Below are 27859 nucleotides of genomic sequence, written 5' to 3'. Positions count from 1 at the left end.
AATTGTTCCTAATAAATTCTCAGAATATATCCCAACATATATTAACACATTATGAACTCACGGACTGCGTGAAACAGAATTTTCTCCACATCCTTCCTCCCAGCCTGAACCATACTGACACCCTTCATATCTTAAGCTCTACCCCAAAAAACTGTTTTCCCAGCTGCCTGCTAACACTTCTGCAATTTGTCCATGACTGGAGACACAGTAAGCCATTTTGAAAACCCATTTATTCACCTATTTGAGCAAATTTCACATTTTTTTTTTATTTCTCAGTTGCCCCTGTGACTATGGGTTGAAGGCGGCGGACATCAGGACATGCCCAGAAACTAAATGCACAAAAGAACACTGTTAAAACAAGAGGGCTGCAACAAACCTGGAGAACGTTTTTTTAAAAAATGAAAAAAAACAAAAAAAAAAAACAAAGAGCATTCAGGCGACTTTACAAGGGTTCATTTAATCCCAAGGATATCTGGGAGATAGCTGTAGAGGGAAGAGCTCATACAAACACTTCACTGTACATACAGATTTACATTGTGTGGGCATATGATGTATGGTCTTGCCTGGAAATCCCACTTCTGGTATTCTGTACAACAGCCGGAGGCGAGAACTGCATCCCAACTCCAACCCTGCATCGTTTGCATGTGTGTGTGTGTTCCAGTTGGCCTACATAGGTGAGTTAGAATAACCAATCACAGAGAGCTGTAATACTTACTGTTAAGCTGGACATACAATATAATCTAGTACTATTAATTACAATAAGATAGAAATTTTGGAATGCAGACTGCAGTGTAGGCCAACTGAACCACCACCAAATTACTTTCCAGTCCTTTCAATGCAAACACATCAGGCTGTAGAGCTGGGATGCCGGTTGACATAGCAGAGGGAGAACTTGCATCAATTACATTTTCGCAGAACGTTGCTAAGACGGGGAGAGATGAGCTTGACGCCACCGACCTTGTGGCTGAACAGAGTTGTGGCGCATCTGGTTTTGTTTCAACACGTGTCCCTTGATTTTGTAAAACCTTGTTTAATTCTGATAATAAAATCGAAAGCTTGAAAATAAAATGCAAGTATATATAGCTGTTTCAGGTCCATTTTTTTTTATGTGTGATTGGTTTTTCCTCTTTGTTCTCATTCTTCTTCGCTCTCGTTTTCATGCTCCATGTCCTCCTCTCCGTTCGCTTTGGATTCTGTTCTGCTGTCGGGATCATCGTCTTCCTCGTCCGCTTGCTCCCTCTTGTTATCTTCCCCTGTCTCCTCCATCGCCTCCTCCTCTTCCCAGTGCTAAGAAGGACACAACAAAAGACATCTTAGTGCTCAACGCAGAAATGGACATCCTAACAATGTGAGCAGATGTGCAGTGCTTCACAGTTTGAGTGGTACTAATCTACTGGTTCTTCCTGGCAATGATGCTGCTAACTTTAGCGAACATTTGAAGAAAGGATGTCTTTTTGACCGGCTAGTCCCACTTACATCAGAGTCATCACCCGGAAGGCCTTCGTCACCAGAGGCCTCATCTTCGTCAGATGATTCTGTTAAGGGCAAGCAAAAGAAAACAAATCCATCAGTTGATAATGCAAAGCTGTTTTCATTGCGGCAATAAATGCACGAACCCTCCCACAAAAACAGTGGAGCAACAATAAAAACCCTCCCATGCTTCACTTGTTTATACATTTTATACAGAAGGATGGCAGGTATTTGCATTTCAATACCATAGCAGGGCCGTTTGGTTATGACAACAGCACTGAGTGTGTGGTGCAGGAGGGAGGGATGTCAGTGTGATTTGATGAGCCTTTCTGCCCATTCCATTAGCCAGCCACCATCTGTTTCCAACACACTGACCAGCAGATTTCGACACAGATATTTGTAAGCATTCTGCTGCTTTATGTCAAAATGACTCAATCGCTTATATGCTTTACAACTTGAAAACGAGGCAGAGGTAATTATCATAAAGATAGAGACTGTAAGAATGACATCATGAGTGCGAATGTGGTGCGGTTTTTTTGGCAAGCCAAACAGCCTAAGAGGAGGGTGCCACAAAGACAAATTACCTGATGCACGCTAATTGACATTAAAAAGGGCTGTTGTACCAAACACTGAAAGGACAAGTGCCGGGAACACAAAGTGGAGGATGAAGCAGGTCAATTTGAGAACCTATTACCATTACTGGAGCATGTTCCCAACAATTTAGTCGGTGGAGTCATTTAGGCAAATAGTATTTGAAAGGGTCGCTGCGTGTAGCAAAAAGGCAGCATTTAAGTAACACAATGGCAGCATGTACAGTTTTCCAAATGGCAGCACTATTACTTGGTCCACCCATGGGTACCCCCTGTATTCTGACATGTACTGCTGCAGCTCCTGCAATTGTTGCAGCTTGTGCTACAGTATGGCTAACTAATGTATGACAGGCACGTAACATGGATTCATCCCCAACTGTTAGATACAGGACGTTTGGTCCACAATTTCCTCGGTTCAGTACACTCTGTGAGTCCAACAATTACAGTCAGAAGTCTATTTATATCGACACGCTTCCAGAACACAAACTCTTGAGTGTGAACTCTAACCAGGATCTATTGGCAGGGCCCAGTTGTTTATTGGCTATAGCATGCTAGCAGGGTTAGCCTTGAGGCTGGGCAGACACTGGAGCAATTTTATTAAACAGATACCTATGTTATCATGTGCTACATATTAAGTCTGCATTGTACTTGGTCTTCCTGTGTGACCATAAACAGCACCGTGTCCACCACGTGTAGCCTACAGTGAACACTAAACCCCCAGTCGCGTTTGTCCAGTGGCAATTCCAATAACGTTAATTCAAACAAGAAAGCTCTGTCCCAAGAGTTGACAAAAACAAAGATAGGCAGGGTTATTTGGGCAATTATTAAAAACTGGACTGCTAGGCTTAATGGTTCATTTATTTACAAATTAAGGATGCACAATGTTGTTGGCAACCTGCCAGCATCAGCCCAAAAATAACCACTAAGTGGGAGTTAAGATAAAGCAGACAGAGGCCAGTGTTGTGCGTTCTGTGTTCTAAAATATGTGAGGTATGTGACATCAGAATCGGAACACTCCACACATGTTGGCTTTGTTGTGGAAATACTGCCTCGATTCTTATTACCTTAAACAATGAACCAAACACTTTCCTGAGTTGTTGGTAACTTTCAGTTTGCAATGGAGAAAGAACGAACTTGTCCTGCATCTATCGCTCTCTCAGAGAAGAACAGCAGTGACAGACATGAACACCAAACTCTTTTCCCATTGGCTTGTTGTAAATAGCTCCTTATGGTAAGGGTTCGCATTCCATGCAAGAAACTCCAGACCTACATTCCTTAAAGAGGTGAGCTTCTTACTGTGACTCCTCAGGAGGGCCTCAAATCCCTATTTCTGACACTAGACGTCATGTGCCTTCACTAAAACCAGTGGTCAGCCTGTAACCCTGAACACAGAAGCATTTTGTTTCTCTGGATGTCAGTGAACACATAAGCAGCTTAGTATAAAAAGAAGATGTACAGGTGATTTGTCACATCAGGTCAGCATGCTGCATACGGATGTGCATGTGACCCCCTGCACATGTACAGAACCATGCCCTCCAAGTAAACTCCTGCACATTTGAATAAATGTATAATAACTACTTAGTGTCTGTGGGCGTCTAATCAAGGCTCACTGCTCAACGTGGTGTCCTCAGGCTGAGTGTGTACGCGTGGACAAAGATTACATCTATTAACCTGTTTTGGAACTTGTGAAATGGGTCAAAAATCCCAGGTCTATTGTCAGGATTGTGTCGGGAAAAGCATTATCCAAGCCTGTTAAAGCAAGCTGAATATCTGAAAATGTTAAACGAATATGGCATGTTTTACATACGTTTTAAGTAATTTAAGCCTTAGTTTGCCAAGTGAATGGATACATTTGAAAAGCATTGTATTTATTGTCTGCCAGCGGGCCATCACGATAAGAGTAGGCATAATGATATGTTAATTCCACTACAGAAGAGATTAGATGTTCTCTGCAATTAGGTGGAAAAAATATGCGCATGTATTGGCATTGGTCAGAATGAGCCAGGCTGTCACTGCGAGTAAGAAATGGCTCTTAATGTCCTGCCTGGTAAAATAAAATACAGGTTAAATGAGCTGGAAAAAAAATTAAATAAATCAGCATATTGCATATTGGACCGTCGCCTCGCAGCAAGAAGATCAACGGTTCAAGTCCCAGTTAGGACGCCTGGGATCTTTCTGTGTGGAGTTTGCATGTTCTCCCCGTGTAGCGTGGGTTCTCTCTGGGTTCTCCAGACCAGTCCAGGGTGTCCCCTAAGTCAGCTGGAATAAGCTCCAGCCCCCCTGCGACCCTAGTGAGGATTAAGCGGTGTATAGATGATGAATGGATGGACGGATATTGCATATTGGCAAAACTCCAATATCGTCCATCCCTATTATGAATATGTTACACTGGTCTTAATGGACCTTTTTATTTTATTTATTTTGTACTTTAAACAGCTCAGTCTTGTATTATTGAGGGTATGCAGTCTTTCAGGGTCTGAACTGCAACAGCAAGATTTTAGAATATTTTTATTATACAAAACCAACATAATTCTGCATTTCTTGTTTTCACTGTTGTATAAAACAAAAACAAAAAAAAAACGTACCAGACTATTCCTTCTAGACAGAGATTCACACCAAAGTGTACTTTTGTATTCCATTAGACTTCTTGAGTATAAATATTGTTACTGATGCATACAACCACCAGCACAATCAGGGACCCAGCAACTGCTATATCGTATTACTTCTGTCTACAAACTATGGTTCACTAACTAGCCAAGCAACTTTGAAGCTTCCCACCAGATTCCCATGTTGGATCCGTAATAAGCCCTGTGCACATCATCATCCACGCAGGACTGACACACTGGAAAGAACTTCTGCTTCCTGCTCATCAGCTTCTTTTATGAACTTTTTTTTTTTTTTTTTCCCTGTTCAATGAACCCTTACATCCTGGACCACTGACAGGGGTATTGGAACTCCAGGCACAGGTTAATTATTTCATGAAAGCCAATTTTCTATGTGGTTCAATAAAGCGTTTTATACAGTACGGTAATGAGAAATGAGAGTGAACAGAGCGGGGCCTTGTTGTTCCGCTCAAAGGGGAGGATCTGAACGCTGCCGGTCAGGTTGCCAGGCAACAGGAGCTGTGTTTGCGTGCGGTGCATCACCAAGAGTGGCTGCATGATGGGCAACGCTGTCTTCATAAATCCAAACCAATTCAGCGCAGTCTTCACCAAAAGTCCCAAATGACTTAAGGTGAATTGACAAGATAATGAATGCCAGTCAGAATAATGAGAAAACAATAGTGTGGTAGGGCAGCGACTTCAGCGGAGGATCAATGTGACCTGTTGCACTACAGCAGGTTTAAGTAGTCACTCCAGTCAATCATGCGTCTAAAATATACAAGTGACGAGGAAAAGCTGAAACAAGATTATCATTTTAATCCTGTCAGCTGCCACTCCCTCTGCTCACTGGAAGGCAACGCTGGCCGAGGTTGTGATGCTGCACATGGAAACGGAACGGCCAGAGGAACTGTGATGCCACCAGGGGAGAAGGTCTTAAAGAAAACAGACAGCTGGGAAGCAGAAGGCTAGTAAGACGGAGCATAGAAGAACAAACACTTACCCTCTTCATACACCAGCTGAGCAGTGTGGTCAACATCTGAAACCGCGTTGCTGCTGTCGCCTGTCGCCACCTAGTGGTGAAATGGAAGATGGTATTAGAGAAGGATTTGAACAGACCATGACATCCTCTTTTCAGGTTCCATTCAGTTTTATACCCGCAACTCTCTTTAAGTAAATGCATCTTCATTCCTGTCCGATACAGTAGTAGAAAGAAATGCAACACTCCAGTGGCACAACTACTGTCTATGATGCTGTAATGAGCATCTTCTGATAGGATTGTATTTTTTTGAATGCATGCATGGTCATACTTGTATATTTAATTCTGTATTTATCAGGTACCGACGATGTAATACACAGCAACCTACTTCTGTGCGGTAAACAGTGCAGTTAGAGCTGTTAGAGCTGAGCTGTGACTTGTCTGGTCTGGTTTGGGGATTTTTTATTTTAGGATATGCAGTACGAGTAAGTTGCTTTAACAATGCAATTCCCCCCTCGAGGGTAAAGAATCTTTCTAGAGCAAATGTGATACTACACAAAGACATGAGTTGTACAAAACCCACAATCTTTAACTCTTAACAACAGCCACAGAATGTCGTACTATCCAAATGATTAGCACAAATCTAGCCTATGTATTTGCTCGTCAACTGAGCCCTTACAGCCCACAGGTTCTCTCGTCAGTGTTGCTGCTGCACAAGACTTTCATGACATCCAAACAGGATTATGCGAGTAGGAGCAGAAGGGGAGTAAAGACACTGACGTGCAGTTTTTGAGAAACAGAGATAAAGATCCTAAGAAGTCAGAGTGTCGTAGGGCTGGGTGATAACGCTGAAAAATGTATCCTGATGAAGTATTTTATTTCAATCATTATGGATACTGATGCATTTGATAATTATTGATCACGATTCACTTTTAATGAGCTATTTTTCAAAGATGAGCAGAAAATGGCTTCGTTGGAATTTGACCACTTGAGCCTGTTTCAGTTAAATAGTTAAAAAAAATACTAGTAATAACAACAAATTACACTACAACTTCAAAGTTAAAGAACCCACAAATAAAGACAGTTGCAGTCTTTATCTAAATGAATATAGACAGCAATTAGGTAGAGGTTAATATCCAGAGTGGCTGGAACCCTGCACCGGACAGATGGTGGGGGGGACACAGGGTCGTGGGTGTTTTGACTCAATCATTCCTTATTTCCTCCATTTCTAAAACTAAATATGTCCCTTGTACTACAAGTGAACCACAGGAGTTGATGTATATTATATGTCTATCAGAACTGTAAAACTCAACACATCAGCAGAATTGCACAAAACTGCTCCCTGCAGCCTGTGCTCTACCAGTAAACAAATCCTGAACGGCATCAGGGTTTGATTGTTTTGATAATATATTTTCAGTTTATTTCTCCATGTTTCCTGCCGTAAATGTCCCCCGACACAACACGCACCTCTCAGTGGAAGTTTCAGGCCCTCATACATTTTACCGTTACATCTCAAATGACTGCGCTGGGAGTACATTCTGCACTTTACGGATGCCATTGGGCACTACAGCATCATCAGGGAGGCGATCTAAGCAGCTGCTGCCACCCAGTTCACACCTCGAACACTCACAGAATTCAGTCATTTAAAACTACTTAAAGACAACGACACTGTGCATATTTCCGGACATGATGGCTCCTACCTGTGTCGTTAGGAGATACAGTTTCCCGTGCAGCTTTGATAGCTTGTGGAACATCTTCACTCTGCTCTCAATCATGTGATAAAGGACTCCCAGCTTAGTAACCAGGTCTGGCAGCTGTTGGATACACAGATGGATCAGCTGAAGGTAAAAACATTTCAGTAGCAGAAAACACAAACAAGACAGCACTAAATGATGAAGAGACTTCTGCCAAGGCCTCATCTCCCCTGCTAACCACCGCTTTCAAATGCTAGCTAGCAGACTTTACTTCACATTTAAAATTGTAATGAGTGGATGCCAACTGTTATGTGGAAGGAGAGGGGTCACCAAAAAGGCAAAATGTTTCCTCTTGTGTATATCGCAAAGAACAGCAGGTCAGTGGATGAATGTCAATCCAAATGTTAGTCTGCTTACAGTGCTACAGTAAAGGTGAGGGGATGCCCAAAAAAAAAAATCAATGGCATCCATTTACAATGCATCAGTGAGCACAGTAAATGGATGTTCAGCTCTCAGTTGTGGAGGTATGTTGGTCATCGTCACACAGACAGTCAGAGGGAACCGTCTCTTGTGTGGTGGAGGTATTGACTGTACACGCAAATAAATGCTAAAAAAAAAAAAAATGTAGGGTTCAACAAATTGATGAAAATATATATTTACATTTTTTCTGACATGTGTTGTGATTTGATATGCAGAAAAAAACTTTTTACTATGGAGCAGTACCACTACCATATGAGGGGGGGATGGCAGGAATTTGTAGAACCATTGACACAACGGTTTAAACCCTGAGTCAGACACTCTGCATAACACATATCCTAAATTGCAGCCTTTGCGATTTGCTAATTGCATTGTTTCAAAGTGCAATTTCAGTTTGAAATCGATTAAGTGTTCAGCCCCAGTATAATGTTGATGGAAGACTTGTGATGTGCACGGACGAAAGCATTGTGTTTGTTTGTGTGCTTTTGTTATTTAAACTGCTGTGCTTAACACAATCCCAATATGGGCTGTTTGGACCCTGCAGAGTCTACAGTGTGTGTCTGTGCTGAAGACATTGCAGGCGATAAAGCAACTGGTGGCTTCATCTCAGCAGTGCAGGCACAATGCGAGGCTTGTCAGGCAGACTCACCGATGCCAGGTATGATGTGTGTTGCATGAGTACTGCCTTGAGCCACCGCACCATTAGGATTGCCCTGTAGGAAAGAACAAACGTATAAGCTGTCAAGAAAAGGGACCAAACTTGCTTCATTGTCATGTGGATATACAATGTTGGGTTTGATAACGGAAAAGAACAAGCAGCAGTACACATATGAGCATCAGTGACTGATGTGTGATGTGTGCAAACCCTGAACTAAGCCAATCAGTGCGGTAAAGTTGTGATGTCAAGCTTTTACTTACGTAAAAGGATGTCCTTGGAGCCTCTTTGTGAGCTACAGAGGAGATAACACAGTTGATTAAAAACTGCAGTTAACACGACTTTACTCACAGATCTAGACAACAGGATAAAACACCTGCACAGCTTCATAGGAACAACAGGTGTCTAAGACAAACAAAAAACTCAGATTTCGACATCTGACACAAAACACTATGCATTATTGTCCTTAAAAACCAAAATTTGGAAAATGCACAGAAAAGTGAGTCACCTCTTCAACCAGGGGTAGAACAGCAGGGAGGGGCAGCCGAGCAACTGTCTTCTTTACTATCATCTCTTTGCGAGTCTGGAAAATTTTCTGTAGGAGAAAAAGGAAAGAATGCTCAGTGGATATTCATGACAGGCATGGCTGCATTTAAATTCAACTTGCTTAACTGTAAAAACTTTTACATGTTGGACTTGATCAAAGTTCAAACATTCAGACTTGGTTTGAGAGATGCTCTGGGGATTGACATTTTACACCCAAATCAATGTAGGTTTTGGCTGGTATTACATAAACTCATGCAAAACAACTTTGATTTTCTGTCCAACCGAACTCAAAAGTTTGATTTCTGAGCTCAGACCCTGGAAAGAGAACTTACATTTAGGATGCTGGCGTCATTGCTCTCCAGGCCCTGCACCAGGAGTACTGCGAAATTGTCTGTCTGTAATGAGGCCGTCCCTCTAGGAGCTCCCTTCTCGATGGAGACTGTAGACAGATCAATTTCACCGAGCCGCTCCGCTATTGACATCTACGGAGGAAGAGAGTTATTTTAGGTGGGGAGGAATTGGCTCATATGTGGTCACACACTAAAAGTATCTGTTTTGTGAAGGTTTGACACCAAATCTACATCACACGAGATAAACGTCAGGACAACACTATGTTACCAAGTTCTCATATTTGCATAAAATGACTTAAGAAGGTAAAAAGAATTTTAGAGAGGGTCTCAGATTTTCTTCCCTGTATCAGGAGAATAAAAACAGTGGATATATGGAGGCTACCGAAGCAACCAGGCAATTACATCAACGGAGACGTCTCCACCAAGTGCACAATGACACAATGAACAGATGCAGACATTTATTGTAATCAAGCAGGACTTTAAATCACCTTTGAGGGGGTTAGATGAGGATGTATGCTCTATCAGTTACAACAGCATCCTGATCACATATCCCCTATTAAGAAGCTCTCCTGGCTGATTAGGATTGGTGTGTGACTAATGACTGCACTAACACTGTAGTGAAAACATTTCTGCTCATTAAGTTGGTTTGGGGTCGAAGCCAGAAAGGTGTCAGAACGAGAGAAGAATGCAGTGAGCCAGCGCCTGGTGCACCTTCGGCGACACGGTGATTACCTCTTTGGTGTCGCTGTCTTTTTTCCTCTTCTCTGATCCCTGTGAGGTTCCCTTCACTGGGGCTTGGTGACCAGGAAGCCCTGGGACCAACACTCTGCAGTTGGCTTTGACAATTGGAGTTTTCACCTGGAAGAGGCAATTTCAGTCAGTCACAAAGAAAGAATATATCAAGAGTGTGCCTGAATTGGACCAAACTGTTCTGGTCTTAATGACTTACAGAAAAAAAAAATGAACACTTGATTGTTACCTTGGAGACTGTTGTTTCCATGGAAAGGGACAAGCTGGTCTGGACATCTCGGGTCAGACACACATGTCTCTCTGTTGTGTTGATTTCCTGTACAGGTGGGAGAAATGGTCAGCGGGGACATTGAGAGTTTGATCAATGCTGGTTTTTCATGGCTAAAAACACCAACACAATTTCTTGGAAGCTATCAAAGCAGATGAAAATCTACTAAAAGGCTCTTCCCAAACAAAGGCAAACACTGTCAAAGCAAGAATTCCTCTAAAATCTAGAATCGCGGTATTTCACAAAATGGTGCAAAATGGCTGCATACTCAGTTGTCACTCATAAGTGCAACTTCAGCCCCACCTCTGAGCCTATCGCCACCTACTGGATAATGTGAACAAATGCTTCAAACTGGGTAAGGGTTTGAGAGAGGGGCAGGCATGGACGAAGGAGGCCGGAGTTGTTCAGTGACATCCAAGCCACAGAAGCTGCCACACCTGTGCCCCAAGAGGGCTCTGAGGTGGAGATCTTTGCCCACCAGAATCCCTGAGCCATAGTCATGCTGCTGGCTCCAGCCCGAAGCAGTGTGTCGCTCATCAGAGGGTGTTAAGTTTTTTTTATTTTTTTTTGAAACTGTATAACATAGATAGTTCTCAAATGGTTTGCTCTATGTCAGTATTGGCCTTGAAAGGTGCAGAAGGATTTCAAACAGCAGATGATGTGTTAAACCATTTTAAACCCCAGAAATTCATATATAGCCATAAGGACTGATGTGATTTGTCACAGTGCATTCATTCAGTTTAGAGCTCAAAAACATGTTAATATGTGCACTACCTCTTTAACATCACTCAATGGGGTGAGGCAATTTCCATGTCCTATTATGTGTACAATGCAGGAAGATACCCCTGAAAATCAGCTCTCTTGAGAGATTAATTATCCAGTATTTGTTAAATTAGTTTAAAAAGTTGCTGTATAAATAGAGTGTCGCATTAGCTGTATGACAAACACAGCTGCACATGCAAATCATTACATTTCAGTGTCCTCCTGTGTACTCACCACTCTCTCCATTACTGGCTGGAGGTGGTTGCCGTAGGCCAGCACCACAGTTCGAGTATCAGCTCCGAGCGCAGCTGCCAGCAGGGGGATCGGCATTGGAGACTCCTTTGTGTCGGACATCTGCACCGTACACGAAGGTGACAAGGGCTTCTTACAGGGCCTGTGAGGACAGATATTTAGGCAGGTCATGGGAGATGCAATTAAACAAAACTGTTTAACATGAACATCGTAGCATTTAATATCTAACAACAGGAGGATTCCTTGTGACACGCCCACTTTCTATTTTAGAATGACTGCATACGTCATATTATTTGACCGTTCCTGAACAACCATTAGGACGTTCTGCCATCTAAAAATGCATCTGTTTTAAGGGCTCAAGAGTAATATTTCACAGTATTGGCACTGGCACCGGTCTCTCAGATGGTAGCTCTAGTGCCAGATGTAGTGGTTCCACTTCTGTTTTATGGCAATAAAAGAAGAAATGTGCATTAAATGAAAGAAAGATCGTATATTATCCCATAATTAATTCTTTTTACCACGCCAGTACATTTATAATGAAATTACAAGCGAGACAGACCAGTATGTGCGATAAAGTGGAAAACAGTTTAATATCAACCACAGTATCAAACTGAGACTGTAAGTGGACACTAAAAATCTAAATTGTAGGTATATACTAGGCTGTAACCAATGTACTTAGCAGGAGTGGGTCGTGACAACTCTTGTGTCTCATGTTGTTCTGGAGGACTGTGGTGAACTCCTGGAATGCTGCATTGCTAGGATAGGTAGGGGAAGTCTTTATCTCTGAAGAAGAATTTCTAATTTGAAATTAGGAAAACTATCAGCTCTTTAGACATCTGATATGCTGTGTTGAATTCGGTACACAGTTTGCCTTTCCACTCACTTAACAGCTAAAGCTTGTGGGAAAAGAAGCTGCTTTCTGGGCTGTGCAAGGATCCCTTGCATAGCTGGTACTGCATGCTGTCATCATCCAGTTAAAAAGTTTTGAGCTTAAAATGTGTTGGGGTTTTTGCAAATTGCCTGGTAACGCTGGCAACTCCACAATGTAAGAAACTGATCAATGCAACTCATTCTTCTCCGTTATATCTCAGGGAAGAACAGTCTGGCAACCACTCAGGTCAGATTACATATTTCCATTTTTGTAGCTGCATGTTGTTTCACCTCTCTCACATGTCTGCCACGCATCCTGCACATCGTCTTGTGGTTTCTTGGTTGTGGCAGCAGAATGTTTAGATGAGCTTGATGCACAGTGAGATTCAATCACTTTGCTTTCCTATACTAGCTGCTAGCATCAATATGCTCATGCAGATTTTGCTTGTGATAAAGCTGCAGAGTTTGACCACAGCTGCCCACTCCTCTTAAGGGCTGTTAGCTTTGCAGTTGAACAAGTGCAATCACTGAACGAAAACAATTTCTTTTTTTTTCTTTTTTTTTTTTAAATATATTTTTTTGGCTTTTGCCTTTATTTAGTGCAGTAGAGGGAGACAGGAAAGGGGGGAGAAGAATGGGGACAGACCTGCAGCAAAGGGTCATGAGCGGGATTCGAACTCACGACCGCTGCATCAGGGAACTACAGCCCCTGTTCATGGGCCGCCCGCTCTACCAGGTGAGCTATAGGGGGGCCCGAACGAAAACAATTTCACCTTTAAAAAACAAAAAAAGGCTGCATTTTTGCACCCTCTGTTTTAGGAGTTCCATTTGGGCTGTAACAGAAGAGCAACACACCTTCTCAGTTGTTGAACTGCTTATTGCCCACATTTGAATGATACTTTGGACTAACATAGGGAACTAAACAGAAGAAAATGCCTGCTGTTGAAATGTTCATACAGCTACATTCCACTGCCATATGTTGCCTAGAGCAAATATACAGGGCTTTAAGGACTTACCCATTTAAAAAGTGCTCAAAGAGGTGCAGCTGCCCATCCTTACACACCACTGCCAGCCTCACCGCCTGTAAAAAAACAAAAGACCACAGATAAAACATTTGTACATAAAAAAAAACAGGTATTATAACACAGAGCTCCAGGATAATTACACAGCAGGGAGGCACATTTTAGCAAAGCTTTTAGCAAATGCTTAAATCCAATATTCTCTCAAAATAAATACGGTGCATAGCCACATTTATAAACACTTGTTTAGTCATTTCTACAGAATAATGGCAGCCAAACTGGGCTCAGCAAGCAGCAGAGTTATTCAACCCTTGAGCTTTTATCATTTATGTTGGTTTTTGCAAAAGTTCACAACAGACTACAAGTACTGACATACACACAGACAAGGTAACATCTGAAGAACACATTAGGACACTTGTCTAACCTCTTCCTTGCTGTTGGACGTAATGAGGTCGATGTGTTGCGGCTCATCCGTCAGAGTGAAGGACACCACTGAATTCTTGTCCTTTCCATCTTCTCGTACTTGCCTACAGTGAGATAGCTTCGTATTAGTTATACAAAAGCACAGCCAAGGCCAACGGCGGCAGCACATTTTCAATTTTCATACCATTCATCATGTAATTGCACAGCATCACCAAGAACTGAAGATATACCTCAGCTGCTGCCTTCGCACTTACCATACACTGAGCAGTCGATCATGTGCAGCACCTGAAAGAAAATAGAGGCCGTTGCTGTCAGGAGGCCGCGTGGTGGCAAAGCACAGGGTCGTCACAGCTGTGGAGTGGCCTGTGAATTTCTGCAGAAAGAGAAACCAACAGCTGAGTCACAACCGCGTTTGACTGCTTTATAACCTTCACTGGTTCTTTGTCAACCGGTTGTCATTGACAGCATTCCTGATAGCACAGACTCCTCTCAAATTTGGCCACAAACATATTTGCATAAAAACTGAGCCTATTAGGTAATTGTGGCCATCTGAATCAACAAATATAAACACATAACAGCTGATTAAACAAGACTCACCCTGTAAATCTCCTTGGTGTCCAAGTCCCACATCTTAATTATCTGGCCCGCTGAAAGCAGCAGTTTGCCATCAGGACTCACACACAAACTGGTCACTGCTGCACGGTCTGCCTTCCACTTACTGTGCCAACGATAGAGAGAATGACAACATGAGGTTCATGTGTGATGCACTTCATGACAATTATGAAAAAGCAGTTACACAGGATTCAATTTTTTCTCTTGCTGACACTAGAAAAAACGACTGTTCTCCATCGCAGCACTTTTCCTTTTCCTCGTGTAATGACAAGCTTGAAACTATTCACGGTTGCACTGAGAACAGCAAGAAATATCCTCATGCTTACATCACACTTCAAACCATTTTACAGACCACACATGGGCTTTAGGGAGGATTCATGTTGACCTCAATGTCCATGAGTGTACATGTCGACGGTGCTACTATACAGTACATACGTTTGCACTGAATAGATGTAAAAGAGCAAAGATTCAAGTAGAAACTTCTAATTTTTTATTTTTACTGTTTCTGTCACTGGCAGCGAGTCACACAACAGCCAAATCAAAACTTGGCTATTGTCTGGTTGGTATTTTTGCCACGAAATTGAATCTGTATCAGTCAGTCTTTACAAGTGTTCCACTGGTGGTAAATTCATGCTTCTTGTATGAGGTGAGTCCAAGTGACAAAACTTTCATCATCACTCGAGTGCTATTGTGCCAAGAAAAAATATGAGTGCTTGTTTTTGGGGAGAGGCTTTGTGAAGAGATTGTGTATGGTTCACATGCACAGCAACTTCTAAATTCTCCAGAAATCCTGTGCCATGTCTGCTACTGTGCTTGGGATGGAAAGGCAACAGGCAACCACGTAGCGCTTGGCATGCCTCACGAATAATCACTGAAACAGGGCTACATTCTTATGTGTAATTAGCGACTACACTTTGCAGCTACATCCTGTAACAAAGGTAAAGTCACAGCATTATTCTTTTTCCTACTTAAATGATGAGCCAAAAACACAACAGCTACAGTCAACAGTGCACTATTTACTGATGGACTCCACCTAATACCAAGACCAACCAAGAAAATGACCAAAATGCTCACTACTCTCCAAACAGTTTTGTATCACAAATAGGCTTTAGTGAGCATCAACTGAGGGTTCATGGTGACATTAATGTCAATGACTGTACCAGCTGACTGTGCTGCTGCTGTATAATTCACTAGACATGTGATGTTCACAATGAAATATAAAGATATTATAGGCTGATGGCATGTTGGAGTATTTCAATGCTTGCCGTTCTGTTTTAAGCAAACTGCAAGTATTTTCTGTGCTTATAAAAGTAACTGACAGTCTGCAATGATGAGAACAAACAAACAAACAACATAAGATACACAGTGCTGCCCGTTTATTATCATACCCTCACTCCAGGATATTCCAATAAGCGGGCTTCAAGATGGCGGCGAGTTTGGGTGTGAAAACTAGCCTGTGTACTGGACCAGCATGATCTACATGGTCTATATCAGACGGTGTGTGAATAACTCAGTGAAGCAGATTTTAGGTGAGCAGGTAACTGACGAATAAACAAACAAACGCATTGCCTTGCGTGGCTGACCAGAGTGTGATAATCTGCCATGCATGACCAACGCTCGGCCCGTGAGCCATAACTAGGGCTGGTCCGAATACCAATTTCTGATCTCTGGACATTCGGTCCCAATTAATGACGAATATCCCGAATATTCGGGGGTGCCGCCCAGTGGTGACGGCTGACTATGGTGGTGGGTGGGTGGGTGGTGGGTGTGCGCGCACCAGCACAGCGAACGAATAGTCGGCTATTCGGCTCCAGCCCTGGCCGCAACCATCAATGACTTTAAACGGGCAAAAATTATTTCTGGAATCAATGTTGGGGAATTTTGTTATGACAAAAACCAGGATTATGACATTGTTCTATGACAATAAACAGGCTGTTTACGATAGGTTATATAAGGAATGATTCTGGACTTCGATATCTTTTGATTATAAACAGGATATTCTATAAAGCAGTATGACATTAAGTGGGCAACACTGTAGTTACATGAGTAACTCAGACATCCCGTCTTTGCAAGTCGGACTTGGAAGTATTAAAGAACAAGCAAATGTTAAAACCTTATGCACTTCATTCTTTACTAACTCAGTAAAACTGTCTCCCACAACCAGTATGGTATTTTTCTGGAAGGCTTTATAACCTCTGCATCTTACAGGAATGGGTACAGAACTTTTCTTAACACTACTCAACCAATAATTCCTGGAATTGTTTATTTGCTTGGAGGTCTGTCTTTTTTTTTTTTGTGAGTATGGACTTTCAGGAAAAAGTAGTCGAAAGTAAGTAAACAGCCTATGATGCATTCTCCACCATACTTCTGGAGGATCGTGAGTTTGGTGACAGACAGTTGTGTGCTGCTCTTTTCAGACATGCCAGCACAAATGCCAATTCTAAGTGACAGATTAACAATGACATCAAACTCTGTTACACTGTATGTCCTTTAGGACGTCTGTCAGCTCGACTGAACCTGGTATTTATAACAACCTTCATATTAAAACACTGACAGTTATTATTGTTATGGATAAGTGAACTGCAGAGAAACAGAAATAAATAAATAGCAGGCAGTAGTTTCAATTAATGTCACGCTGACACTGAGTCAAGTAAAGAAAATGATTATTTTGCCTTTGAAAACCTCATTTGGACTTAAGCATTATGTCCACGTTTGAAATAAAAAAGGGTTCTCCTAAATCCTGTTCTAATGTCTTTCTCAGACAACAGCTCCAAAGCAGCATTCTCCGCTCCAGCGCCGTTATACACACATCTGTCATTGGTGGATTAGTTGAGGGTTTCTATGTGCAATATATTGGGGACACCTTTGCCTGAAATAATGAGCTCATCCACTAACAGCAGGAGAGATCACTACACCTATATTAACTTGGGAAAAACAAGGCCATACATTAAGGACTGGTGTTGTTTACACCATCATGCAGGTGCAGGTGACTGATTAATCACGGCACATGTTTACTAAACTGGAATTATCAAGATTTCAAGCAAAACAAATAGCTGTGGAATTTTGTGGGACAGGAGAAGTCACAGCAAATGGCTACGTTACTCACAATCACACTGCAATAGAAGAAAAAGCCAGTGCTGTCAAATATAGCTATATCAGCCTAAAGATATTTAAAGGGTGAGCAAAGAGTGATGTAGAAAACACTGAAGGAACAGCTTCTACTTTCTAGCGGGTCTTGAAAGTCACTTTCACCTGTTATAATGACAAATGTTAGAAGCAGCAGGTCAGATCAGCTGTTGCCAACCGACTGATAATCTACAATGGCCACAGTTAACCGTTGCTGCTGCCTGTACCCATCACTTTGTAACAATGAGCAATTTTGTCTTTTAGGTTTAACAGGACAATCAAAGTGAAAAAATACAATAAATTAAAGCCGCAAGCGGCGATGGTCGGGTCCTCGCACCTACGCTTGTCGGCCTTTGCGCACGGCGGGACTGTGATCCGGCATGTCGAGTTTGGGGCAGATCGGAGCAAGTGCGGCCTAGTTACGAGCCACTTCCTGTTTAGTGGCGAGCTGCGGCGGCGTGCGTGTTGGCCGGGGTGGAAACGCGCTCTGGCTGAGACTCGGAGCACGCGTGTAAAATTTCAGGCCGATTGGAGCACAGACACAGCACGTCTCGTAAGAATCTGCAAAATTGTCACCGTGTTTTTTCAAAATAACGGACTTCCTGTTGGGGTTAGGGCTTGGTGCTGATTGACTTTTTTGTGCGCCCTGACCTGCTACACATGCCCAGCGAATCTTGTAGCTGTAGGTGAAACGACCATCGGACAACAGTCAGTTGAACGCAAAAAACCCAGCGAAAATGGACAAAATGGCCATTGATCCAAATTGGACGGGCCACCATTTCCAAACCGGGCCTCATCTGCGAAATGTTTTGATAACTTTTAGTCACCATGTCATGTAGTTTGTGCCTGCCAAATTTCAGGTGTGTACGACGAACCCCCTAGGAGGAGTTCGACTTAGAAAATGGCAAAAAATGGCCATTTTTGAGCAAAAATGGCCCGGCATGCTCGCCGTTTTTCCAACATGGCGGATTTCCTGTTGGTTTTACAGAAACATGCTAATGGACTTTTTTGTGCGTCACGAGTTGTTACACATGTGTGGCGAAGGTCATAGTTGTAGGTGAAACGTAGCCGCGATGGGACTCCGTTGAAATATTGTAGGGGGCGCAGTTGAGCCGTGTTGCATTTTAGAGGGTGGTGCGGAGATATAGTTTTATTTGTGCCGATGAGCTCTATATGCCTATGAAATTGTGTAGTTCTAGGTCAAACGTGCTTCCGACGGGACTCCGGCGAAATTTTCAAGGTGGCGCTGTGGAGCCATTTTGGCAGTGACATGTCCAAGTCCATTAAAATATCAAATTTTTCGCCAGTCCTGGTGTGTGTGGCGATTTTGGTGACTTTTCGAGCATGTTTAGGCCCTCAAAAACGCGTTTCATTGTCCGGAATAATAATAATAATAATAATCCGAGCAGTTCCAATAGGGTCTTCGCACCCTTTTGGTGCTCGGACCCTAATAATAATAATCCGAGCAGTTCCAATAGGGTCTTCGCACCCTTTTGGTGCTCGGACCCTAAATATTAAAGGAATAAGAAAATGTGTGCTCCTTGAAATAATATTAACTTTAATAGCAGAGAAAACATCTGCACAGTCTCAAAGACTGAACAGCAAACATCTCAACTCAAGTGGTGTATATTGTGATACACTGAAAACACAATTTAATTTCTTTCCCATTTCATCTGGTTCAGTACTGCAGACTATAGCTCTCTCTCTGAAAGTAACTATTTCCCTTTAATGTCATTTACGTTTAAAGCATATTAACGAACCTCACATCCAATGTCGTTTGTTGCCAGGGTGCACTTACACACTGTTTTCCATGGAAACATAATCTATGTTGAAAGGAAAAGTAGGTACTGACCTTCTCGTCTTGCCCGTCTGCAGGTCCCACTCTACAATGTTTGTGTCATCTGAGCCACTGTATAATAAGGTGTCTTCAGGGTGCCACTGGACACAATTTACTCCTCCACTATGACCTCCATCCTAGCAGAGACAAACACTTCAATAATTAGCATTACACTTTAGGTGCAAACTGAATGCAATCCCAATGTTTTAAAGTGATTAATAATTAATTAATGTTTCAAAATCAATTTTGAAAAAACAAAAGCATGTTTCTCTTCCCAAGTTATATATCATGAGTAGTTTATGAAATTTGCTTTGACAATTAGGTTCGTTGCATGTTCTGCAACACATCTTTTACTCTTCAGCATATGCTAAACAAGCCGTACTTTGCAAAGTGTGAAAACTGTCAAACTCACCAGAGTACAGTGCAGTGCTCCTTTTACTGTACTGTAGATGAGCACACTGCCAGCTGCTGTACCCATTGCCAGCAGGTCTGCCTTCTCCTCCACCTGCACCGCCTCCGATTTCCTCTTCTTCCTCTGAGGTCCCTCCTGAAACACAACATAATTTGTAAAACTTACAATACGAACAATAAAAATAGGATTAATGACATGCTTAGCATTTTGAATACTGGCACAAATTATGCCATAGCTGTCTGGTACACATGGAGGCTTACTTGTTAAAAAAATAAAAAATCTGCACACATAAATCCTCCAATATGTTTCAAAATCTAAACCAACACAGTGACATGTGATAAAATAAAACTATGTCTCTGATGAACTGATATTCGTTTTAAAAGTGGTTCTTTTTTTTTTTTAACAAATCACTGGCAAATAGTAATAATTAGAGATCAAGCACATTCCACACACTATTCAAACGCAGATTTGTGTTTAACTGTACATTTTATTATCATCTTCACTGGTATGAAACTGTTCGCTTATTGCCATTTTAAAGACTGAGGTACAACTTGTGGACCTCTCCTTCTCGAGGTGTCATGGTGGCACACGCTTGTGAAACTTCGGTGGGCTGATGCTAACTTAAATAATGATTGTATTTGCCGTAATACATGTGTAGAACCAACGAGAAATAACTGGTCGGAGTAATGTCGCTCTACTAACAATTCCTTACAGTAGGTTCACCATCAAATACAAAATTAAGACACTGTCCATGTTTTGTGGAATCACCATGTGGGACTAACATGTGCGTTCTGCGCAGCAGCTGAGAGCTAGCTAGCTGCTAATGTGGCTACCCTACTAACCATGTCTGCCTTCGATACATTACGCAGCTACCAAGACATACAGACGAGTCTTCCGCGCTTCGTAAGATCTTTCCTTTGTAAATAACTTAACACTTTTCTGGTTTGGGCGTGTGCACCCGTATAAGAAATTATCACAGAGAGCTTGCTCAGGCCTCGCTAGCTTCTGTAGCTAACAGCAGCCTCACGTACCTTGACTGTCCGGCATGGTCCCCAGGCTATGCACGTACAAGTGGCACTCAAATGAGCTGAAGGCACATATTCTTGATGAAGTGTTTTACTGTCTGTGTTCCAGATACGAAGTCTGCCATCCTGGGCACACAGCGACAAGTACTGTCGTGATTTGGGTGAAAAAACGCAGGGTAGCTGCATCGAAGAACTACCACCGTCGGCCGCCATTTCTGAAGCGCAGCTTGCGTCTGCGTGCTCCGTGGTTTACACAAACACGTGTGGCCCTCAAAGGACATGCGCGTTAGCTCGTCAGGAGCTCCTCCTCTCCCATTGGCTGCTGCCAGACAACGAGCAGGTTGAATCGTGCTGCCTTTAAATTTCCTCGTAACATCCGATGCTAACACAGCCATAGTTGTAAATATCCCACTTTACAACTTGTACCAACAAAATTGCTGAAGTCGTAACTCGGATATGCGAGTTAATTTCATACTTAATAATAGCACAACTTGTTTATCTTTGCATTGTGTTGTAGGGGATTCCCTTGTGTTGTAAAGTGTGCGCTCTGAGTTTTATTACAGCATTGTACTGCTCGCGAACGCGTCATCAAAACAAATGAACTTTTCTGCTGTACGTGGCGGCATTGCGCTGCCATGTGGGAAAATACAATAGCTAAGCATTACTTACACAGGTGCAGATACAGTAAGGTCAAGGCCCAGATACAAGATACCAGATAACTTTCCCACAAGTCACTAAAGTATATGACAGGATGCAAAGCCCTAAATCATGATGATTTATTCGATTATTGTAAGTTATCATAAGAAAGCCCCTCAACCTTTTTTTTCTTTTTAATTACGTTGTTGTGGGTTTCTGTTTGTTCATCCAACGCTGCCTCGAACCTATTTCTCCGTATAGTACAGACAATGTCTAATTAGACTTATTATTATTATTATTATTATTATTATTATTATTATTATTATTATTATTATTATTATCATTATTATTATCTTGTCTTATAATTTTGATATGGCTTTGATTGTATTTGTTATCGTTTCTAAATAAATAAGAAAAAAATGTAGAAAAATACAATGAACCGAACAAATGCGTTTGGAAATCTGTTTCTGCTGCCAAAATAATATCGTGATCATATACGTTACTGTATTAAGCTGCCTTGTAGATAAGCGCCATTAACAGAACAATTTCGTATCGTTTGTGACCCTAATTTGATGCCAAAATAACTTCATATTTGGGTCACATATAACCCAGATCAATAGATTTGCATATTTCATGAAACCTAAAATTAGATTTCTTCGAGGGAATCAGTTTTGGTGCCTTTGGTGCCTTTTGAGTTTGAATTCTCCTATGAAATAAATGTACCAGCAATTAATAGTTTAATTTCTATACTGTATATGTTGTGTGTGTGTATATATATGTGTGTGTGTGTGTGTTTCATAAAATAAATAGGTTTTCATTTTAATACTGGTATTTATTTATTTATTTATTTATTTTAAAAGAACCATTTTTATTTATATTAGGGGATTTTTATTTCCTAAGGCCCCATTTATTCATTCCAGGTTGTATTTTAAAATCACCTTTAACAACATCATAGAAATGTTTACTTTTTTATTTAACATTGAATAATCCTTACAAATAACGGGCCGTGTATTCCTATGTGTAGGACGGGACTTCTACTGGTGACTTTGCATGCTTTCACAGTGTTACCGCCTATGTGAGTTTTCATTTAGGCATATTAGTCGTGATGTCGCCCTCTGCTGGTTCATTTAAACTACTACACCCGTCGCTTAATTATGACGTTGCTCACATGTGCTTGTTCAATGATTCCCGGCTCTGCTTGGTGACCTCGTCGGCTCTGTCAGCGGCCGGGCTGATGAGAAGCGAAAACAAAATGATTAGCTTTTCCACTGCGACGTGATGTAAGTTAAATCATTTCAACATCATTCAGTGTTTTATTTGCTTCTCGGTGTTTATTTCTCAGGTGTACACGCTGTGGCTGTTCTAATTCACTGGATGGGATCTCAGGACGTTCACTTGTAGTTTCTGTCTCACCCTAAGTCATGGCTGTTTATGCTCCCTCCAGACTTCTGTTTATGCACAGACTGGTGACAGTTTGCACATCCAGTCAGAGACACGTGAAACACAGGGATGTACTTGTAAAACTCACTAAAAGTAGAAGGGAGATAAGAACTTTTTCAACCTCTTGTGTGAGATGTAACAACAATGAAGCTGACAGTTCAGATTCCTCACACCTGAGCACCAAGCCGACATCCAGACGAGAGCTGCCGCCCAGGAGCAGGCGACCCCTGTCCCCGCTGGAGAGGATCAGCAGCCTGCTGCCCCAGGATGCCCTGAGCCCCGAGGTGATGCAGCTGAGAGAGCAGAGGCATGAACCTGATGAAGACCCAGACACCCAGCCATCAGTCACACACTCCACACAAGAGGGAAGTGGACATAAGGCGTCTGTTAATGAGGACAGCCCAGAGACACTCCAGGCCTCTGATGCAGCAGAGGAGCCAAACGCAGCATCACTTCATCATCATGAAGGGCAGGTAAGGCCCACTCTTCCTGGGGAGAACTTGCTCGCCTTCGGAGAGATGCTCGTCGCTGAGTATCGTAAAAAGAAGCGGGTGGAGTTCAAGAAGATGTTCCAGCTGGACCCAGGGGTCCGTCTGCAGAGCAGCTGGGGGACCATACCGCACAATGACATCGCCGGGCAGCCTGCAGGTCGGTTCCTGAAGACGAACAGGGGGGTGTCCATCTTCATACGCCGGGCCAGTCTGGAGGATTATGTGCTGTTAATGAGGAGAGGGGCTGCGATCTCTTACCCGAAGGTAGGATACAGTGTTAGTGCATCATAGGCACAAATGAATTCCAGTGTCAGAGTGCCTCAAGGTTCTGACAGATGCTGTGTGTTCTGACCCTCCTCTCTCAGGATGCAGCTACCATGCTGATGATGATGGATGTCACGGAGGGAGACTGTGTGCTGGAGTCAGGCTCCGGGTCAGGGGCCATGTCTCTGTTCCTGTCCAGAGCAGGTCTGGATCCATCATGCTGTCACTGCCTCACTGTAGCTCCCTTCAGTGGAAATGGAAGCACAGAGTTTAAATCAACCCAGTTCTATCAGTGATGTATTTTAAGGAAACACATTGCTATTGTAATACACTGATCAGCCACAACATTAAAACCAGTGACATGTGACGTCCATAATATTCATCTCGTTACAATGCAGTGTTCTGTTAAGCCTTGTATCCTGGCATTCATATGGATGTTACTTTGACCTGTACCACACTCTTAAATGCTGTTGCAGCACAAAATTCGTTAGGTGATTTTAATATTGGGGCTGATCAGTGTATAAGACTGATGAAGAAATCAGCATTTACACATTTGTTTTGAACATTATTGTGATAATTTACATGCACTTTCTCCTACATTTGCCATATTTTGATTATCATCACGATAGGCAAAACACTCAAAAGAAATAATTCAAACAAGCAGAGTCCAGTCTAATTCTGAGTTGATACTTTTGAGTTTGTTTGACAAATTCACAGCCTATAATCAAACTCATTTTTTCTCTACAATTACAACCACAATTTTTTCATTGTAAGCCACAAAAACAGACTAAATTGAGTCACATGTTAATAATAAATGCAATATTTTCAGAAATTTACCAGCCTTATTGTACGCCAGTCAGAGGCGATGTAGTGCTCTGAAAAAATCAGTTTAAATTAGCAACCAAAATGTCCCCTAAATAGTCAAATAAGCTGTTAAATTGACATAATGGGAAACGTTATTAGAGAACTCACATTTGCAAAATAGGCAGCGCATATAGATTTAGTCATTAAATGCACAGTTTAATGTGAAGTGAACTAATAATGAAGCAAAGACGGAGGTTAACAGCGTGAATCAAATTTTAATCCGAACCCCTGCCCCAGAGAATGACTCAAATCCTTCCTGACGCTGCTCATTAGTCTTCATTAAACACCATAAAAAAAAAATCATTTTAATGCTGCATTTAAAATCAAAGCTGTTAGGACGACGCGGAGGAACGCGGCAACAAAAAGTGATCCAGAAAGCAGACTTCAGCAAATCACTGTGGAATGTAACTGACCGTGTTTTTGTTGTTCCCCAGTGGGCTCTAAGGGCAGCGTTCTGAGCGTGGAGGTCAGGGAGGATCACCACAAGAGAGCCGTGAAGAACTACGAGCGCTGGAGGAAGTCGTGGAGTGTGCGACGAGGGGAGGAGTGGCCCGACAACGTCCGGTTTCACATCGCTGACCTGGGCTCGGCCTCGTCGCTCCTCGCCGGTCGGGGGTTTCACGCGGTCAGTGCCTGGTTTAAAGATTCTGCATTTGTTCAGCAGATATGGTCTGTCCTAACAACATTACATGAACGGATGTGTTAGGACTCTGCTCATTCACCGGGTGGGTTCTCTGTGTTGCAGGTTGCTCTGGACATGGTCAACCCTCAGCTGGTTTTACACAACGTGCTTCCACATCTGCACCCCGGAGCTGTGTGTGCCGTCTACCTCGCCAAGTGTGTAGCTCTGCTGTTCGTCAGCCTTCAAACCAAGTGTTTAAAATCATTAGTTTGACATTGTGGAAGAAACACCTAGAAGTTAAATACCACTCATATGTATGGTCGTCAACTTTACTTAGCACTAACAACGAGAATAGGAGAGGTTGGCTGTGAAAAGATTAACAAAATCCATCTGTCAGTGCTTCTAAAACTCATTAAGTGACTTGGAAAATCTCAGTTTTTATCTGAAGAACAACTTCCAACAAGTTATGGTCTCCACTGGTTGTCTGGGACTCTCACAGATTCAAGCAAATCACTGCTCCAGCTAAAAAACTTTCTCTGTGGAAGATCAAGTGTTGTTTTTAAACTTCCTTTTTAAAAAAAAGAAACATACAAGATGATAATTAGTGAGTTGTAGAAATACTGGTAGTCCAAAAACAAAAATATTTATCAGGCAACAGTATGGATAGCCAGGGCAGGTACAGAATTATAAATGGTGGTATGTGTTTTTTAAATTCAGATAAAGCCAGGCGAGCTGATATCCAATTGTCGTCACAAAGCAAATAGCTGTCCAGCAATTCCTTTTTAACCCACTAAGGCCAACAGTTGAATCATTACATACATCAATTGTAGCTATCCTAAAAAAAAATAGCTGTACATGTTTTTTTTTTGTAGAGACCACACATATTTAGTCAGTGGGTCCTTTTGTTGTGTAGAAATACCATTTGGATCATAGATGTGTGTATAGGTCCGGCTGTTGGTTCATGAAGTCACACAACCCTGCTTCAAACTAAGGCCTGAACACTTGGAAGCAGATGTGATTCAGTACATTTTTTAAATACAATTTAACCAGTTCTTTTATTCACAACTTTTTTGAGAATATAATGTGGGATGTATATAGTGTGATGAGGCTACATAAGTAATCAACCTTGCAAATGAACCCTTAATTGTCCTGTTTAAATATACGATGTCCAACATTGCAACTATCAACAAAAATAACCAAAAAAAATCTAGTCATTGCTGCAACAGAGGCCTCCTTCATCAACATCTAAGCGGTGAAACATATTTTGGCCCCTTTTCCTTCCTACATTTCGGCTTTACAGGGTTGGGTTAGACATGTTTAGATAGTGGCCTAAGAGGGACATTCAGATTATCTTTAATACATAATGATGTAATCTAAGCAGAAACAAACAAAATTAAAAAAACAGCAGACTTCATATTTAGTGTCCTGGCCGTGCTGACATGCTCATACTACAGCCTTTGTTCCCACATGACAAAAAAAAAAAAACATCTGTTTGCACAAGGCAGCATGAAAACACTACATTAGTTTTCATCACCAATGCAGAATTCAGCATGACGAGTACAAACTTTCCTGACCCTCATAAGGTTTTCCTCCTGACAGTTTACCATCACATTAGAGAACTCACCAAGGCGGTGTGCCACGCTGTAACTTGAATGTTTACTCAAAATCGTCATAGAAAAACTGGAGCCATTATCGTCAACTTTAATTTAGATTGTGTTATACATGCAGGACCTGCTGTCTGACTCTTCCTCTGCAACAGTGTCACACAGGTCATCGACCTGCTGGAGAGTCTTCGGTGTTCGTCGCTCCCTCTGCTGTGCGAACAGATCATGGAGTTTCCGTCCCGGGACTGGCTGGTGGTCCCCGCCCTGAAGAAAGACGGCAGCTACTGCACCAGGAACGCTCCATTCCTGGGTGAAGACCTGAGGCAGGAAGATGACACATCAGATGAGCCCGACAAAGGTGAACAACTACACATTGCTGTGAACACTGATTGTTTTTGAGCACCCTCGCTTACATTTTGATCCTTTCAGAGGAGTCAAGCACAGAGGAAGACCCCGACCCAGCGTTTGGGAGCGTTCCTTACATCGCCAGACCTCATCCTGAACAGATGAGTCACACAGGTCAGAGGTCACCACACTTCTAGTGCCGGTTTCTGTATGACATTACAAGGAAATGCTCATTGTGTCCGTTTGCTTTTTTTTCAGCATTCCTGGTGAAAATGAGGAAGTTATGCGTTTAGCTGTGAAGAACCCTGGACAGAAATGAATGTTACTGGTTTACGTGGAAATAATTTAAAATATCATAAAATAATTGAGATCAAAACTTGCATTTTGGTGTGTTTTTAAACAGATTTTAATCTTGTAAATGTAAAGTCAGAAATTCCAGACAGTCACGTATTTCAGATTCAGTGACATGGACTCTGTAGGTCACAAGAGATGCTGCAACGGTAACGTGAACACATAACGTCATTACCTGTGTGTAACGAGCAACGCTTCTTCAAAACAAAGCTCATTAAGCAAAGTTAAAGGCATTAAAGCAGGATGAAGGAGACACTTTCAAGATCAAGCCTGTATTCTAAACTCCTGAGGCAGCGGTGGATCATCAAACAGGCACGTTGGCAACAAAACAAAAAAAACACAACCAGGTGATCTCCTGAATGCAACAGACTGTTTGAGGACATGGATCCAAAGATAAACTTATTTACTGACAAATCCTTTGAACATCGGCGGGAAAACAAGGTGTCACAAAATGCATTAAATAAATAAATAAATAAATAGAATTCATCAACTAATAATTACAGTAACAGTCTCTTGGCACAATCA

The 27859-nt window shown here is 42.0% G+C and overlaps 2 protein-coding genes across 3 annotated transcripts; one reads left to right on the top strand and one right to left on the bottom strand.

The window, feature by feature from the left end:
• Positions 1-212: 212 nt before the first annotated feature.
• wdr43 (WD repeat domain 43) lies at positions 213-20951 on the bottom strand. The gene is made up of 18 exons (XM_008294403.1): positions 20724-20951; positions 19693-19827; positions 19296-19417; positions 14303-14423; positions 13960-14078; positions 13707-13809; positions 13280-13344; positions 11376-11535; positions 10341-10427; positions 10094-10219; positions 9344-9493; positions 8974-9060; positions 8729-8760; positions 8460-8523; positions 7340-7453; positions 5664-5733; positions 1477-1535; positions 213-1287 (listed from the first exon to the last, which is right to left on the bottom strand). Exons 1-18 carry the CDS (start codon positions 20928-20930, stop codon positions 1135-1137), a joined length of 1974 nt encoding a protein of 657 aa, XP_008292625.1. The 5' UTR covers positions 20931-20951; the 3' UTR covers positions 213-1134.
• Positions 20952-22589: 1638 nt separating this feature from the next.
• On the top strand, positions 22590-27359 carry trmt61b (tRNA methyltransferase 61B). Of its 2 annotated transcripts, XM_008294402.1 has the most exons (8): positions 22590-22633; positions 22798-23548; positions 23650-23752; positions 24847-25037; positions 25158-25249; positions 26794-26996; positions 27068-27157; positions 27242-27359. In XM_008294402.1, exons 2-8 carry the CDS (start codon positions 22808-22810, stop codon positions 27274-27276), a joined length of 1455 nt encoding a protein of 484 aa, XP_008292624.1. In that variant the 5' UTR covers positions 22590-22633; positions 22798-22807; the 3' UTR covers positions 27277-27359. The 2 variants fall into 2 exon arrangements, with proteins under 2 accessions (XP_008292624.1, XP_008292623.1); XM_008294401.1 differs by having other exon boundaries at positions 22601-23548.
• The last annotated feature ends 500 nt before the right edge of the window (positions 27360-27859 follow it).

This window comes from Stegastes partitus, unplaced genomic scaffold (genome assembly GCF_000690725.1).
Source record: "Stegastes partitus isolate 25-593 unplaced genomic scaffold, Stegastes_partitus-1.0.2 Scaffold960, whole genome shotgun sequence".
Taxonomy (NCBI): domain Eukaryota; kingdom Metazoa; phylum Chordata; class Actinopteri; family Pomacentridae; genus Stegastes; species Stegastes partitus.
The sequence above is the reverse complement of the archived record's forward strand: the minus strand, read 5'-3'. Positions and strand labels throughout refer to the sequence as shown.